The 18,820-nt window shown below is 40.4% G+C and overlaps 1 protein-coding gene across 3 annotated transcripts in view; it reads left to right on the top strand.

Moving 5' to 3' along the window:
• The window catches only part of btbd11a (BTB (POZ) domain containing 11a), a 188,718-nt gene that overhangs the window by 138,796 nt on the left and 31,102 nt on the right, over positions 1-18,820 (top strand). For all 3 annotated transcript variants that reach the window (XM_034075211.2, XM_034075214.2, XM_034075213.2), the window contains exon 3: positions 17,028-17,238. In XM_034075211.2, coding sequence (XP_033931102.1) covers positions 17,028-17,238 — 211 coding nt within the window. The remainder of the gene's footprint in view (positions 1-17,027; positions 17,239-18,820) is intronic.

Raw genomic sequence — 18,820 nt, forward strand, 5'->3', positions numbered from 1 at the left:
GCTCTTTAAGGCCACAGTGATCCATTTTGAATTCAGCGTTGTAATTGTTATAAACAATTCATCTGATCAACTAAAGAAACGATTTATTTGCCAAATCGTCCCATCAGAGTGAAGGAATGCACCCTCCCTGTTGTCATGGTGGTCTGACCCACCCTCCGCTGTCCCCTCATCCATCTCCCCCTCCCTCCCCTCTGACTCTTACAGCTGTGCTGACACCTGTTTGTGAGTCTCCTTTTAAAACCAAGGTCGCCGCCTCAAAGGCTTTTAACCTCCGCTTGAAAGGGAGGACTCCACCTTTAACTCCCACTATCTGCTCCCCCACCCCTGTCCTCACCCTCTCCACAGTCACATATTAGCTCATGCTGTCCCCCCTAGACATCTGCACTGTAACACCGTGTCCATGCACATCTTTCTTGTTTGTTCTGGGCCAATAGTGCATTACAAACCAGCGATTCACTTTGCATCGTCGATTTAAAGCAGGGATTTAGTTTCTGAATCAGTTGCTCTGTCACTGATTGAGCCTGTAAGCAGTTTATAAAGCGTTGTGAAGCAGTTATATTTACGATACTCTTGGATTCAATATAATCAGTTAGCTTTCCTACTGTCAGTCCCTAAAGCCACGTCTGAATTTGGAAACTAAATTAAATATGCTGCTCCGTTTGCTTGGAATCAGTGGCGAAAGGGCCTGAATCTTTACGGATACATTAATGTATTTGTCATTTGACAGATCTGTTATTTCATTTTCTTCCAAATTTGTATGTGTTTGTTTTTAGTATATGCAACACCTTAACAGTGATGATGTCAGGATTCTCTTGTTATGTCACATTTGTAGTTTTGTATGTCTGGTTATGGGTATTTTCCTCCTTGTTTCTTGTCTGGTCCTTCTTCCTGTGTGTGTCCCCTGTCGTTAGTTTCCCTGGTGTGTCTCGTTGTCTGATTGTGTTCCTCCTCCCCTGCCCGGCCGTTTCTCGTCTTATGATTACCCCTCCCTGTATTTAGTCTTGTCTCTTCCTGTGTTCAGTGTTGGTTCGTCTTTTGTTTGTGAATGAGTTCACCGGTGAGAGTTCTGTTTTGTCCAAGTTATTTTTATTTTATCCTTGAAATAAAGGCTTTTTTAAGCGTTTATTAACGCTTCACTCACCGTAACAGATGATGCCTGTCAGGTCCAAGAGGCTCTTGAAAAACCAATTATTATTCTCTACGATCACCATGGTTAAATACAGGTTTTTACATACAAATAACATGAGAAGTAATAGCAAGTTAGAAAGAATACCTAAGAACAATTTAGTAAACAAATTGAATTTTCTAGCGAAAAAGTTGAAGTGGATATCCTTTTTTTTATTGAATTTAGACAAAAATATATATATATAACAGACACTACAGTATAACGATGTTGATAAAAGAACCTAACGACTAAAATCAATATCCTTTTTAAAAATGCAATCACCTGAACCAGTGTTTCCCCTGCCATTGTCTTGGAGGGGGAGGGGTGTTTCCCCCGCCAACGGAGCCCCGCGCCCCCCCTGAAATTGAAGGTGTTTTTTTGTATATATATATATAGCACCCCCCCTGCCTATTTACACATATAACGCATCCATTAACATGTAGAGTTGTATTTATGTTCATCCGCTGAATGGAAGTCCAATATGAAATATCTTTAAAGCTCTGGTTTGGTCTCTTCCCTGGAGGTTACATCTGGCTCTGAAGCAGAACTGTTTGTGTACCATGTAGCCGTAAAGTACATCCATCAGGTACACAGCACAGGTTGCCGTTTGATTCCTGTTTGATGCACCGTGTGTTGGACTCCCTCACCTCCACACTGCCAGACGTCGACATGTGGCTCGTAACACGTTTTATGCCAGCTGCTGGAAGTCATTCGGGTGTTTTTTGTGTGAATTCTATGGCATAATATCCTCCTCTTGTGGCGTTATGTGGACAGATTGATCTACAGAGTACGAGTCTCTAAGGATGACGAGTGTGAATCTGCTTCACCAAGTACATGAAGATTGCATTAAAGGTGCAACTTTTAGCATGTTCTACCATCTGCCTGTGCTAGAAACGTATAGGAGCAGATCTGCTAGAGCCCTCGCATCTTATTCCAGACACTTTTGTATTATTATTTATCAGAAACAGGTGCAAAAACCTGGAAGAGCAGTTGCCCTTTACCTAAAGTGCAGCAGTGTGGTGGCAACCTCTCTCTTCAACTCTTTAAAGGATTGGTGTATTTAAAGTCTTAACTACAGCAACAAATGTGTATAATTCCACAACATAAAATAGTCCCCATGAAGGTTCTAATTACTCCTATTTGACTCATGATTGCTTAGAAAAAATCTGTTTTTTGATAAGTCTGCATACAAGCTACCAAATGAGAGGGAATATCTGGAGTCTCTTAAAGCTGTAACTTGTATTTTAATTAAAAAACCATCTGCATCTGTATTTTAGAGCTAGGCGGTAAGAGGAAGTTGTTAAGAGTGATTTTAGTGAGAGACACTGTGTTTGGCTGCTAACGCACACTGGACATGTCCTCCTGCTGCAGCTCCACTTCAAATCAATGTGACATTACGTTGGCACTGATTGTGAGGGCCAGTTGGAGGAAGGTGGTGCACTGAAATATTCATCTAAACAACTCTGGCCAGAACACTTGTGTGTGTTTATAAATTGAATTAAACACACTAGGATTCCTGTTTTCATATGTTTATAGAAACCAGGTTACTGCCAAATGATGAGAATTTGCATATTTCCTCAGTGTATGTAGGTGTGTAGAGGCTGTCTCAGCAGATGCCTGGTTTATGTACATAATTCAGCTAACGTCCATAATAACAAACATCATGCTAATGATAGGTTAATGTGCAAATGCTACAAACGCTGTAATATTACAGCAGAGACCCGAACAAACGGATGATGGCGAGCAGGTGTTTCACGGTCAGGCGCTGTGTGCCTTCTTAAAAAAGATGCTTGGTTTCTACAAATTACATTGTTTAGATTTAAATCAATTTTAAGCCGTTAGCTCTATATCTGAACAATAAACAAGATCACTTTAAAGTTAAGCAGCCACTCAGAGCCGGCAATTTCACACCCGAGTTGCTCGATAATTAATGGATGATAGAAGAGGAACATTCATTACTTTATCCATAATTGTATTCTCTAGTGGTGGAAAGAAGTCATTTTTTTCTGAGGTCACCATTACCTCCCTAATCATATTTCATTTCTTGGTCTGGGCTATAAAAGCAGATTGCTGATGGCGGAGTTGAGCTCTGTTTTTTTGCACTACTCCTCATGTCTTAATGACACTTTGCCATGAAGGATATCTATTTCCTGTTGTTTCCCTGTGTGTGTGTGTGTGTGTGTGTGTGTGTGTGTGTGTGTGTGTGTGTGTGTGTGTGTGTGTGTGTGTGTGTGTGTGTGTGTGTGTGTGTGTGTGTGTGTGTGTGTGTGTGTGTGTGTGTGTGTGTGTGTGTGTGTGTGTGTGTGGTGTGTGTGTGTGTGTGTGTGTGTGTGTGTGTGTGTGTGTGTGTGTGTGTGTGTGTGTGTGTGTGTGTGTGTGTGTGTGTCCAGGTGTGGCGGAGGGAGGCCATTCATCAGCGGCCGCCCTGAGGGTCACAGAGTAGCCACTAGTCAAATAAACGGCGTAATGTAATACAGTGCAGGCCTCTAACAACGGGGCCCTCCATTCCTGAAGCTAGGGGGCCCCCCACCACCACATAGGAAATATTCAAAGAATGGACTATGGTAAAGTTCACTATTCTTAAGATTTCAGTTAAGAAACCCCATATTTCATTCTATACATGGCTGGCATTTTTCACGCTATCAAGTACAGTAGCTGGTATTATTATTATTGTCCTGCACAATTAACGGAATTGCAATCAAAATGTCAGTAGGCGCAATGTTTAGTAAAGGCAAATTATGTTAAAAAAACATTCTGAATTATTTATTTTTTTCAGTAGAATCCTGGCCTTCAAATGGTACTATACAGACTTAATAACAAAAACAAACTTATTTAGTCGCAACAGGATCATTTTGATATATTTTTTGGAGATATTTTGATATATTTAATGATAATTCCCTCTATGATTGATCGCATCATATCACACTTGCATTGTCAGTCAAAATAATTCTTCATACAATAATGCAGCATCTAACCAAAGATTTTAAATTGGTCACATTAATATCAGCCTCCCTGTTTACTGTTTACTCCCCTGCAGCTGTGTCAGAGTTGGATTACAATACTGCTAATTAAAAAACATGTTCTACTGCCGCTGCTTCATATTAAAAGCATTGAAGTTGAAGAGCTGTTGACGACAAGCTTCATATCTTGGGCTGATTTACAAAAACTCTTCAATTGTTACTTTTTGAATTGCTACTTAACTTAACTATAGATGGAAAAGGTATTTTACGTTAACATTTCCTGTCAGTTTCTACCGGGGACTTTTATCCATGCTTTTGTATCACTTTTACTCAACCAACAAAAACGTCAACAGGTGGAACTTATTTACCGAGAGGCTTATGGCAGACCCTTACCACGTGTTGCGCTTGAATTACTTATGTAAGTAGATACAGGCAGGATACGCTGGTTGCTTGCTACCATAGGTAATGGACACAAAATTAGAATAGCTAATGAAAATCGAATCAAAACAGTACGTTTATCCGCCTTGTAAACAGATTATCTTTGTCTTTTTAACAAAGCTGCTCAAGGACAACTACACTTGCTGTTACTACAGTGGATATCTACAGAAATAAACTTGAAGCTACACTCAATTTGTCATATTTAAAATTGTCGCTTTTTATTTCACAACTAAATACATAATTTAGGTTCTAGGGAGATTATTTTGATATCCCATGAGCTTTACACTTTCAGGCATCTCACGCTCTGTATTTTCTGGGATGACAATTGCTAGCTTGAAAAATGAGTCGTTGTGTATTGTACAGCGCACAGGCAGAGAGGAAAAGTGCTTATTGTTCAGGGTTGAGTGGATTTCCCAAAGAGGAATCCCTCTCCGCCTGCAGAGCCACTCACTCACTGGCTTAAAAGGGTTCAGAAAATTGCATAGCGATGGGATGTTCTTTCTCTTTCTCCAGGAAGTGATTGCTAACTGAGTACCTGACTTAGCTGTACATGTGCTTCAAATGTATCTCTGTAAACATATGTTATTATGACGATAGACCATTATTTGAAATAAGCTAACCCTTCCTACTCTTCTTTAGCACCTTACATTTGGAAAGGATTTCATTAATATTCCAGAATACCTTCGTCGTGTCTCTGCTCCATTGTCCCACACTCACTATGTGGACGAAAGCTAATGGCTTAGCTACACCAAATACACACACACACACACACACACACACACACACACACACACACACACACACACACACACACACACTCAGCAATGGGATCATCTTGAGACCGTCCATGCCATTCTCATTTTTCATTATATTAGATTTAAAAGACCTCACCATGTATCATCTTTCCTAATCTCACATCTGACCCATTTCTCGGCCCGGGTAATAGAAAAGAAAAAAGAAGAAAATGAATCAGTCAGACTTCTTATCTCTTAAGTTGATAAAAGTTGATAAAAGCCTAATACATTCCGAAATCGGGTGATTTTAACTGTAAGGTTGCCTTTCTCTGCTGCTTTTGACCACTGTGGCTACGGATGATAATGTCACCCTCATGTCCTTTTCCGTCTCTATCTAATAGACATGTCAAACAGTGCAGTATCTCAATGTGCTGGGAAAGGTCCCTGCTGTCATGTAGTCCTCTTCATTTCATTTTCTCTGTCCTCTCAGAGGTCTGCAGTGCCATCCGCTCCATGTCCGTCCATCTTAGAGACGCCATGGCTTGAGAAAATTGTTGACTTGGCGGTAAAGATGATGCTTTCACATTCGGCCATTTTCCTTATCTGTCTCCAAGCACCTTTAGGAGGAGGAGGGGGGGGAAATGCTGACACAAACAACCCTCTTCACAATCCTCCAGACACACACCTCTTCATCTCGCACAAAAGACTCATGCTGGAAAATGTTGTAGGCCGTTGCTGCAGTAATTATGCAAAGCTGGATTAATTATGGTATAATGGTTTAATGTCCCTCGAAACCTGCCACAGGATCCCACTCACTCATCGCAGTGCTGCAAAGATTAGAACAGCGATTAAAGAGCTGTTTGTGCAACAAATCGAGTATTTTCAAAAGGAAGATATTAAACCACTTTATCTGGGCTAAATCTCTCAGACACTGTGGGTCTTCCTCAGTTTGCATTGTTGTTTTTTCCAACTGGAAGCATGATGTTGGTCATTTCAAGGTCAAAAGACGTCAAGGTCAAAAGCAGGTAAAATGTAGCTGAAAGCAAAGAAAATTCAATACAACAAGAAACTACAAATGTAAGAATTAAATAAATTGAAAGCTTGATATATGAAACAAACAATATTGTAGTTGACCTCTAAGAAATGCATAAACTAGTTTGAACAGCATTCCAACGACTATATGTCTACTACTTATAATGTGACACATGACTATAGCTAGTTCAATTCCACTTACAAACAATTACATATAGTATTACTTCAAATTAAATTTGTATCCACTCTTCTTTCGTTGACTTTTATTGGCAAAAATAAACTATGTTTTCATCGACTATCCAAAAGGAATACTTCCAACAAGGACAAGTATCAACTTTGCTTTCTTGTATTTGTTAATCACATTGGGTCTCTCTTTAAAAGCATTACAGCGTGTCCTTTAGACGGACGGGGAATAGAGACTCCAGCCTGTTACCTGCCAACTGAGCACACATCACATGGAGACTTGGCTGGCAGCAGCGAATGGGGGAGAGCGAAGGAGAGCCAAAGACTCACTTACAGAATAATCTGTCACGGCCAAACAACTGTTACACAACATCAAACGACAAACACAGGACCAATTCAAAAGGCTACGACGCGTTCTCCTTGTCATGTTCTTGAGAGCCTTCACAAGGACACAAACATGGACTGAGGACTCTTCAAGTTAATAATCACCAAATTGCTGTTTAAGCTGATTACTTTGTGTCCTGCTTGTCTTTCAGGTCAGCGTCTTCCATCGACGTCCCTTGTCAATGTCGTAATTTGATCTTGCTGTTGCCATGTTGTCGGGCAGCCCATGTTTTGGATTCTAATTAAAGTCTATTGAACGCATCGTATTTTTAAACGAGGCTGATGAGTCCACGCCACTGAACCGACATCTGTGAGTGTTCAAGTGTGTGACACCTCCCAGGAGGGGTACAACACCCACAGGCAGATGTGCTTTATTAATGAATTATTACCCATCAGCCCGACATGTGAGAGCTGATGATACTTGAGCTTGCCTCTCTCAGCTCCTTCACTACTCTGGACAAGCTGAAGTTTAACTTCCACTTTACTCTTAAGCCCTGCTGCAATAATACGACGGACATTAGGCCGTAGACTTCACAGCAGTGCTGCTGAGAGATAATGCAAGCACACTAAATTAGAGTTTTTTACAGAGAGCCCAGAAGGCTAATGGAAGTGTTGTGGTAATAAGGCGGTGAATTGAACAGACTGCTTGTAGTTCTCACCTCACTGTTGCCGAAAAACAAAAAAGAGAAAGACAGGGCAGCTGTTAGAGGCAAATATAGGCAGCTGTTTATAGCACTGCTTCGATGAAAGAGGAATTCACAAAAAGGGCCTAATAGCTGTTTGTATTTTAACTGAACTTCTGTCGTAAGAAGGGTGTCATCCTCTGGCTTCACACAACCAGTTTATCAGTGACTCATCAGTCATTTGCTATAAGTAGACACTTCCATTTAATGTAAGGAAAACCCTTTTTATTTAGCATTATTAGGAGGTAACTTGTGGATTGATAATGACTTTGGTCATCATCTCACATTTCCATTAGTGTCATCATCAGGTCGAAAAAAACGTCATCTTCCCTGAACACTGGTAAACCAATGGCATTCCCATCAGCCTCAGCTGTGCAATGTGTGTTGTTCTAATTACCAACAGCTGGCCTTATAAGGAGATGAACATAATCAAACCTGCTCAGTAATTAGCATGTCAGCATGGTGACGTTGGCAAGTGCAACTTTACAGAGTTTCTTGTTTGTGTATATTATACCTTACTGTTGTATGTTCTACATTAGGTTTTTCTCTACACATAATGAGCTGCTGCCTTGCAGTTCACTCAAGTGCATAGAGTTTGCCTTAAAAATTGTCATTTGAATTTGATTGTTTGCTGTGTTTCGGTAAGCAGCAGCTATAGTCATTTCCATCGGAGATGTGATTGGGAAGCACATCTTAAAAAGGAACAAAAAAAGCCCTCAGTTGAAACATGACTGGTGCAGTGCTATTCAAGCATATTGTGGTGCTGCTGCAGATCTTCACAGAAGGGCCATTAATGTCCCTAAAAGAGCCATTAGACAGAATAAAGTAGCAGCCATTCAGAAGTCGCCTCCTGTGAGTTGACAGAAAGATGATGACAATAGAGCGAGGGAGTCCGTTTGTGTAATCTCCCGCTCCATCGCCACTGACTGGAAATATCTGGAAGAACTAAGGCAAGATGATGAGAGAAGTCTGGTATTGTTTCCCACAGTGTCACAATAGTTGCTCTGGGACAAATGAGCCATCACTTCTTTGGTCCGTGCACTGAGCTTTTCTGGTGATGTGTCACTGCTTTCGCTCACAGTCATCAGTCCAGGAAACACAGCTGCTCTGGGGGCTTCTGTTTGACGCCAAAATGGCCAAAAAATAAGAAATTGTAATTGTTTCTGAAGCATTAACTATCACATAATACAGAAACAGCATTTGATATTTGCAGCATCTTGCATCATGGGACCTTTATTCCACTTATTTAATCAAAATATCCTCCAGGGAGCCTGGGGGGTAAAAACAACAACTCTGAACGTTTGACCCTGGCAGACCCTGATACTTCAATACAAGTAGAGTTCTGAAATGAATATATATACTTTTTAGATAAAGGTAATGGAAAACTAAACATTGTAATGAATTATTCTGTACCCTCCTGTTATGTAGATAGATCCTGGGGTAAAACAGATGGCATCAAGCTGCTGCTGCTGCCTGCAAGTGTTCTTTAAACCCCCACCTCCAGAGATAACATATTCTGCCAGGAAGTAGCTGCTTAGAAACTGCACATTAACCAAGTTTGAATCCTTATAATAATAATGATTACTTTTTTTATACAGCACTATAAAAAGTTATTACTTCTGTATTAAAATTAGGACTGCAATGATTAAATAAAATCTATTACAACAATACAAATTAAATGGAAATAAATTACCCAAAGGTGATTTGGAAAATAGGAAAAGCAATAACATTAAAAAGATAACATATGATGGAAATAAAATGATGTTCTTGCATTATTAAAAAGCATTTTTTTTCAAAATACCTTTGGAAAAGTGACACACTTCACAAGTCAATCCTTGAACGGCACCATGTTGCTATAACTTACATGCAGCAAAGATGTGTCTATTTACACACCCATCTAACAAGTAGCAACATTAGCATTACATTGAGCGTCTTTCTGGCCAAATGATAAATGAAAGTCTAATATTTGCTTAGTTTTTATGTGCCAGATCCACAGAAACATATGGATATAGCTGCTAGATGCTCCACATCACAAGCTAAGTATTACCTTGTTCTTCAGACTTGTGTTACATGCATACTTGCCAACCTTGAGACCTCAGAAATCGGGAGCATTTCAAAACCACCGCGGGGGGGGGGGGGGCTAGTGGATCGCCGGAGCTGTTAGATTAACATTAACATGCTTATTGTAGTTCTAAGTGCCTTGCGGCCTGTAGCACCATCCTTGATGGAGCATATGTGAAAGGAGTGAGCAGAGGGTCGAGTTGTCGATTCTTGTTCCGTTTTCTGTGACTATCTTCCTCACCCTGACTTTCAGTTGCGTGCGCTACTAAAGAGACGCGCTACCATGGAAACCAAACAATGGTGTAGCTGTATTAAAGTCCGAGTGGAAACAGTCGTGAGTAAATCTGATTTAGTCAGAAATCGGGAGAAATGCGGGAGAAATATGACCCCGGGAGGAAACCGGGAGAGGGCAATGAAATCGGGAGTCTCCCGCGAAAATCGGGAGGGTTGGCAAGTATGGTTACATGGCATGAATACATTCAACTGGTGCAGTTGGAAAGAGGGTTGAAGAAACTTGGCTGAACTGATTAAATACATTAGCCTGACAAAAAATGCTCTTCAGATGTGCAAAGATACATGCTCCCATATACAGTGATTCCACGAGATTGATCCCTTTGAAATGAGATATAATCATTAATCAATACAGCCTAAACATTATAAGCATTCACCTATCTGTGCAGTATGCTATCAAAATGTATATTTGCTCATGTATTATCTCGTCTTTTTCAAGTTTTATATTTACTGTGTTGTTTGGTAATCATGAACAAACCATGTGAGTAATGTCTGATATTTTCAGCGGTGTTTCATCGCAGTATAATGTCTGGAACGTCACTAATGGTTTTACCCAGAGCGGATACATCTTTGTTTAGCATGTGTAGCCTGGCTCTTCATTTGTGTTAACCCCACCTTTGCAGATGGTGTCCTGCTGCTTTTCCATATTGCTTGGATTTACTCAGAACAGTGTGTCACCTTACAGAGTTCAGTGTATAAAAACCCTCGTGACCAACTCCTTCTCCTCCCTCTATGGAGCCTGTAGAAAACTCTGGAAAGAACATGTTCGGTTATATCTTTACCCTTTTCTTTTATTCCTGTTGCACCAAAAACTCCAGATGGTCGCTCAGCCTTTCAAGGCATCCTTGTCAGGTTACTCTAAATTACTCTAGATTAAAAAAAACACCAAGATGAGAACAATAAAATATAGTCTTAAAAGCAGTTAGGACTGCAAATAGGGCTGGTGATCGCAATATGGACAAGAGCAAAATCCAAATTGTAATGATCACAATTTTGTCAAGGCAAAACTTGTGAAAATATAGGAATGAAGGATGTTGGGATGCAGAGAGGACCCAACCTACCGTCGGTATAATGCATGATGACGTGTTCTGTAATTGACTATGATTAATAGTTGCCATGGAATTGCTAATGTGCCCCAAAGGCAGAGTCGTATTAGCGAGTGATGATTAAATGTCCTCGCTGCGGCCCGCGGGGAGCTGTGGGCCGTGACAGTGTGTCAGAGGACAGCTGAGGAATCTTCCATCTCTGTCCTCATTTAAGGGCCACAACAGTTGTCTCGCCGGGATAATCTCAGGTCACATCTGATTCTGCTCACATTTAGCTCATTGCACTTTGTCTGCTCGAATTACAGGCCTGCTTGCTGACTATTAAACCAAAAAAAAATAAGGGTGAGTCGTAATGACTTTGGTGACAATAGAGTGCTGCAGTGATGACGTGTTATTTTGAGCCGACCCAGATGTTAGCATCGCAAGTGGTCCCTCGGAAGAAATCAAATGTTCCCGCTTCTTTGGCAAACAAATGTTTGATACTGAAATGTTTTGCTTTGCAGGATAAGCTAATAGTTGAAGCATAAATGCAAATGCCTCAAGTAAAAACACTGGGCTATAAATAAACTACATCACGCTCACATGACTTCACGTCACCAAGGCAGCTAAGGTCCGGTGTGATGATGTTAGCTTGTTAGCAACGGCCATTTTTAGGACACGACATTCACAAATGTCATGTTTATTGATGTATTTTATGGCACAGAACTACGGAGCCCTGGAGGGTTCATAGAGAGAAAAATAAATAAAACGTGCGCACGCTTTAGTAACTCGTGCGCACGAGTTACTAAAGCGTGCGCACGAGTTACTAAAGCGTGGCCACGAGTTACTAAAGCGTGGCCTCGTTTTGTGTGTGTGTGTGGGCATTTGTTTATGATAGTATCGTTCGTTCCGGTGCACTCCGGCAGGACTATAGCACATCGAGATTAAGATTAAACGAATTTCTTTCACTTGGGAATACACATACAACTATGGAGAACCAGATTTGTGTAAATTACTGTTCGTGGTCATTTGAAAACAAATGCCGGGGGTGTCGGACACACACAAACACACCGAACACACACACACACACACACACACACACACACACACATCATGCGCCCCGGTGACAGGACATCTCCTTCATAAAACGAGGGGGAATACTCTGGTAGTTCGATGTGTGTAGAGGTGTGTGTGGTTAAACGATCTCTATCCAGCGGTTCTAATGAAGGGCAACGCAGTGAAGTAAACAGTAAAAGGCACCGCTCTTTGCAGCTGGTGCTGCTCTTCTCAGATTCTGCTGAATTACACGGTACTGCCTCCAGTGCCCTGTACGACGAAGCCAGTTCAACAGACCCTGGATATGTTTGATTTACCCGGCTTAACTAACCCTAACAAACGCGATGTCGCTAAGCGGTCCTACGAAGCTGGTTATCAACTCAGCAAACCAACCAGGGTTTCTCTGTCCGGCTGAGAGTGCGTTCACGTGAAAGGGACGGGGTTACCAACATTTGACCAATCACAAACATGGAGACGCGTGCTGACAGCGCAGCGTCATACTTCATGAATGAATAGTGTAAATAGCAAATCCTGCTTCGTAGTACAGGCCACTGGTGCCACAGAGATTTCATAAAGTGAAGGATGTTTTCCTTCTATGAAACAGCTGTGGGCAGCAGCAGATTCTGTGAGTCACGGACAGGAATCCCTCAATTTAAATAAAACGAGGCCATGCTTTATTAACTCGTGCGCACGCTTTATTAACTCGTGCCCACGCTTTATTAACTCGTGCCCACGCTTTATTAACTCGTGCGAACGAGAAAGTAAAACGTGGCCACGTTTTATTTATTTTTCTCTCAATGAACCCTCCAGGGCTCCGTACAGAACAAAACATTTGAATCTTGTAAGCTTTTATAAACCACATACATTATTTCAGGCATCTAACCCAAACATCATTCTAAAAAACATTGACTTCAAGACAAGGGAACCTGAAAGTGCTAAAAAGCCATTAGGTAATTATTTTTGCACCACTCCTGCTTGTTGGCATGCTAACATGCTCTACTAAGCGTATGAACATGGTGACAATTAAACCTTTCCAAGTATCAATTCCCCCTATTAGCATGTTTCAATGTTAGCATTAGCGTTTATCTAAAAGTAATACTGTAAACTAAGCCTTATTGATAGTCACACTTTTGACTGTTGAGAAAGTAGTGAAAAGAGTTTTGACTTTTATCTTGTTGTACATGGATTCCTATCTATTGCTTGTAATGCAGTAGAGAAAGACAAGTTAACTACATAGCTTCTCTATGACAGAATTCACAGTGTTGACATTTTAAGGTAGCAGGGACTTTCTGCTCTATCATGTCATACATTTTTGTCTCAGGAACAAAGAACATTTTTGTCCTTTTAATGAGTCCTTCCAAGAGGAGAGGACTTGGCTAGGAGTAAAGAAAGAAACTATTCTCTCCCCTGTGATCGAGCAAATTAGATGAAGCATGATCCCTAGGAGTGTTTCTTGAATATTTACAGCAAAGGAGAACAGAACAAAACCAAAGTCACAATTAATGATGAAGAGAAAGCTTGTTTATCGGCCCATGCGGTTTAAACATTTGCTTTATGTGGTTAAAAAAGGAAATTCCTTTTGTTTATTGACGTGGTTTGGTTTTAGAGTTTTGTTTCCTTCTTTTTTAAACCTCAAGGGAGCGTTGACAGACTTGGTGCTCCTCTGCTTTCTGTTTGGTGGTTAGCATTTTTAGTTTCCCACTGAGCAGGAGGTTTTGTAAATGAAATGCATATCTCAGCCCTCTTTGTTTAATCTCCTTAATAGTCAGGCCGGTAGCACACTGCGTAAACTCACACTGAGGAGCATGGGGACTTTCTGAGTACCTGGAGTGGAGAGGTTTTCTTTGCTGAATTAATCCGCTTGGTTGATGTTTCCTCAGAAGTGCTGCTGAGTACCACACATGCCCAGCAAACAATCTGCAAGCTGCGAGGAACCATGTCACATTTATTCCTGTGGTTTCCGGGGAGCTGTAGGTAACAATTGTTGCAGTTAATGAGTTATCTATTGATTTTTTTGTTACGAGATTGTGAAAGATTAGCTATAATTCGTTCCAAAGCCCAGGAGGACTTATTTAGTTGCCTCTTATGTTTAGTCAGCAGTATAAAGCCCAAAGGATTTTAAATCACAATAAATGGAAACATCCAATACTGTCTCACATTGTGTTATTGGAGCAGTCCTGGCATTTTTCATTGTCTTATGATTAGTAAGTGGTTTCTGATCTGGCATAATTTGTCATTCCCTTTCAAATAACATAAAAGATCACAGTTGCAAAGTGTCATTTTTCCTCTGATGGGTTAAGGTTGAGGAATATTCCTAATTAAATGATAGGAAAATCTTAATCAGTTTTTGTCATTTAAAACCTTTTTATCTCTACAGGATCAAATGCTTAAAGTGCACCTATCATGCTATTTTTAAGCAATAGCATAGGTCTCAGATATATAAAAAATATATATAAAAAACATGTCTATGAAGTGTTTTGCTAAAAATACCAAACAGATCTCCCATTCTAGCCATGCCTCATATCCCTCTATTTCACTTCCTGTTTCAAAAGTGCTGATTTGGGGTATAAAGCTTTAAAAAATTGATAAAATAAAAAGGAGAGATTCTACCGGCAGATTCTGCGGTGATGAAACGCCATATCATGGATTATCAAGGATTATTTCTGAAACAGTATGGAGCTCAAAGGCTTTCTCTCTTGCCGGTGAGTTCCTTTTTATATCCAGCTTCTTCACACACGTGCTCTCCAGTACAGGTTAGCTCTGAGTGTTAGCGATGCTAATGTAAACACCGACCATATTACGTCCAAAACAGTCGGGCATTCTTTCTGATAGCAACTTTCTGATAGTGCCGTGGGTCCACATTTCCGATATTACGTCATATCGGACACAAATCTGGATCATATATATATATCCTTTATTTAACCAGGTAAAAAAAAAAAAAAATCTCTGGATCAGCTCCGTTGTAGCCCCGTGTTTAGAGATTTGGCTACGGAGGAAAAGAGAGAGGGTTTTATTTTTTTTCTAAATGTACATATTTATGTATAAAAGACATCAACAAGTGCATTTTGCATGATAGGTCCCCTTTAAGCTATAATGTAAAACTCTAGTATTTACAGTCACAATTCCCCCTGATCTGCGTTCTCAGGACTGTTTTGGATGTGGTTTGATCACAACAAAAACCCTCCAACCTTCAGTGCACAGAAGTTTTCAAACCAGTCAGAAGTGCTCAGACAAAACAGTAAATGGAGAAAACTTTAATGGCAAATTACAAAAAGCACTTAGGCATAAAATGACCAAATCATTTTTGTCCAAAGTCATACCTGAAGATGGAAGTCTTATCCCGCCATACATCTTGAATCATAGAAACAGGGCATGATTTCCCTTGTTTTCAATTATTTGTTGATGAATTTCTAGATAACTACGTGGCTGCCTGAAGCCTTAGCTATGAGCATGGCACTGTGTTTACAAATGTCTGCCTGTGAACTCTGTCAGGGGCCTTTAGTCTGACGGATGGAGAATCTCTAAGCACACTGTCACTGTGTCATTCTGTCGCAGCAATGAGGTTTTAAGACAGGCCGACTTTCAGCAGCCTGGGTATTTTTGGAACAAACAATCAAACAGGATCAGAGAGGGTGTGCTGCAGCTCAGAGCTTCACACTTTTACACATGTTGTTCATTCGATTATTAGTCGTGCATGCAGTAAGAGAATGCATAAACTCACGGGACGGTGATGTTTTCTATCTGAATGCAGAGTCTTGTTCTCATGTAAGCCTCAAACATCTAAGTAAATAAACAGATCAATGGGATATTCTTTTTTTTGTTGAGAAATCGACACTGCAGGCTCTCACTGCAGTATTTTCCCCTTCCAGAGCTTTCTCGTTATTCTTAAATGCATCACTAATGAACTCATCGATAAAATCTTACAGCAGAGAATAATGACTCTATATGTCAGTGCTGAGTATCTGCCGCTGTGGTTTGCAGGTTTTCACACTTAGAATTTCAAAACCCCTCTGGGGTTCCGAACTATTAGAAAATGGCTTTCATTTGTTCGCTGCTCCTGCTACGGCTGGAAATAAGTTCATACTCAAAGTAATAGATCAAAGTAATTATAGACAATATCAGGAATAGTTCTTGAATACATATATATAATGATTACTCTGACTCAGGTTTCAACTGACTATTTTGTTTGAGCTCTCAAGATCTTGGGAATCAATGTTCTCCATCATGAATAAACTGTAAAATGCACAGAATAAAAATGTTGAGTTATGTGTCCTAAAATACACATTTGTTTTTTCTTGTAAGACGATGCATTCTGTTTTATCTCAACATCAAAGCAAACCTTAAATACAAAATAAGTCCACATTTGAAGGATAATACCACCCTTTTGCAAATAATTGGTGATTGGTGTTAGCTTAGCTTAGCTCAGCTCAAGGCCTATAAACAGGGGGGCACGCTAACTTTGCTTTGTCTCATTTTCAAAAAATATTCTGTGTGTTTTTCCTATCCTAGCCTACTATCACATTTCTCATGACAGGAAGTTCACAAGTTTAAAAAATCCTTTCCACATTCATTTGAGATTTTGCACCCACACATGCACACTGACTCATGTATAGTAGTTTCCTTAGTGATCATACAAGGAAAGTGGGAGAAAAATAAGAACTAAAGAGGACAGAATAAGAGCTCATCCTCCTTAGTAATTTACTCATAAGAGAGAGAAGCATGACGTGTGTAAGAGTTCATTTCCAGGCAGCAATACCCCACTCAGCAAGGCCTGTGTGGGTATATGTGTATGATTAAGAGGGTGTGCAAATGAAGGAGTGAGTCTCTACTCCATCACAGAAGTGCTGCGAGAACTCTCATGACAAAGGAGTGGTGGAGAAAATGAATTTGTGCTCCGATAGCAATGCGTAGGAAAAACCTTATGACTGGATCTTCCCTCGGTGTGCTACACGTCATCTTTAATGAGTTTCTATTTCTGGAATGTATTCATTCTCATGTATGAACATATCTTCTAGGTGATCTGGTATCCCGGGCCATGCACCACCTGCAGCCCCTGCACATCAAGAACTCCAGCAACGGGACCCCGGTCCACCAGAAAACCCCCAACACCACGGTGCACTGGGAGCCCGAGGCCCTCTACACCCTGTGTTACTTCATGCACTGCCCACAGATGGAGTGGGAGAACCCCAACGTGGAGCCCTCCAAAGTCTCCTTACAGACCGAGAGGTGAGTCCACCAGAAACCACAAGTTTTGGGTTGGTCTAAAACCAGGAACAGATTGCCAGAAAACTTGTTTGCAGTGGACCAAGAATCCATATCCAAGTCCAAGTAAATAATGTAGTGTTGGATTGGTTTTGGACATGCTACCAGAGGAAACTTCTGATCTATATATATATATATATATATATATATCACACAATGCCATGTACAGTAGGTCTGGCTACCAATATTGACACTGAAGTGGCTGTTTAATTTGTTGAGATAAACATCATTTTCCATTCTTTGTCGCCTACAAAATTATATTTTCATGTAACTCAACTGCAAAATCATTCAAGTCTTTCATATATGTGGTTGATGTTAAACCTCGTAAGAGAAATAAAATGCATCAAGACTACTTGGTATTGTTCAGACAAAACAACTACCAGGTTTAGTAAAAGTCCCCTCAAGGATCATTTGAACCCTTCTAAAACATTTACCCATGTTGGCTGTGATTTTTATGAGGCGTTTAAAATGGGACAAGCCACAGCATACACCAAAGTTTCCCAAAGAGCCAAAAAAAGAGACATATTGATCCATTACATTGTGTCAGTTAGCTAACTTGTACACTATGATATATTATGCTTCGCCTCCTCTCATCAGGCAATAAATCAAGCAGTAAGATGATTTCTATCTGTGAGAAATGTGTCTGTAAGTCGAAATCCAATCTCCCGAAACATCCATCACCAACATTTCTGGCACACTCCACACACTGTAAAAGCTCTCTGTCTTGATAGGTAAACACATATATCATTTCAACCATATTGCCTCTGTCAGTGAGAGCCGCTCCTGAGCTAGATTAATTTCAACTGGACTAAAAGGTTAGTACAGATATTTAGACTGTATAAGATGCTGCGTGGGCTGGTGACACTCCCCGATCAGACTGATCGGAACGGGACTTCACTGGGATGGACGGATGGACAGAATTTTCCATCAATCCGAGGAGATAAAAACTCCTTCCTGACGACCCTGGGGAGCAGTGGGAATGTCAGGCGGAGTGACATGTCAGCAGGCTCTCGGTCCCCGGAGAGAAAACTCTATTTAGCATTCTGCTGAAAGGTTGAAGCCGAGTAAAAAGTGGAATAAGAGTGAGGGGGAATATGATTATGTGAGTTAGGGTTTGTTATTCTCTTTTTAATACCATATTTTCTTGGAATTTCGACAACTGAAAGCACAATATAGAATAGTATAACATTTAAGGTCATTTCAGACAAGGCCTAGATGTATGTTTGCCATGCATTACTATTTATTTATAGTGGAAATGTGTTATTCATCATTCAGGAAATTGTTTGATGGTTAATTTCCCTTTGGCTTCATGATGCTTTAAGGTGGTAGGATGTTTTTCACTTCCACCCTTGATGAAATATCCAAGAAATGCCAGTGCTCATGCTAGTACTAATGGGGATTCTCATAATGACATGAAGCTTGAATTATGCCTTTTGTAGGGGAGATAAATTGCTAAAAATATTTGTATTACTCCAATTGTTTTACATTGTAAGAAAGGTGAAGAATCTAGATGAATTTTAAACAGCAATTGAGCTGCAGGAGATTT

This window comes from Pseudochaenichthys georgianus, chromosome 23 (assembly GCF_902827115.2).
Source record: "Pseudochaenichthys georgianus chromosome 23, fPseGeo1.2, whole genome shotgun sequence".
Lineage (NCBI taxonomy): Eukaryota > Metazoa > Chordata > Actinopteri > Perciformes > Channichthyidae > Pseudochaenichthys > Pseudochaenichthys georgianus.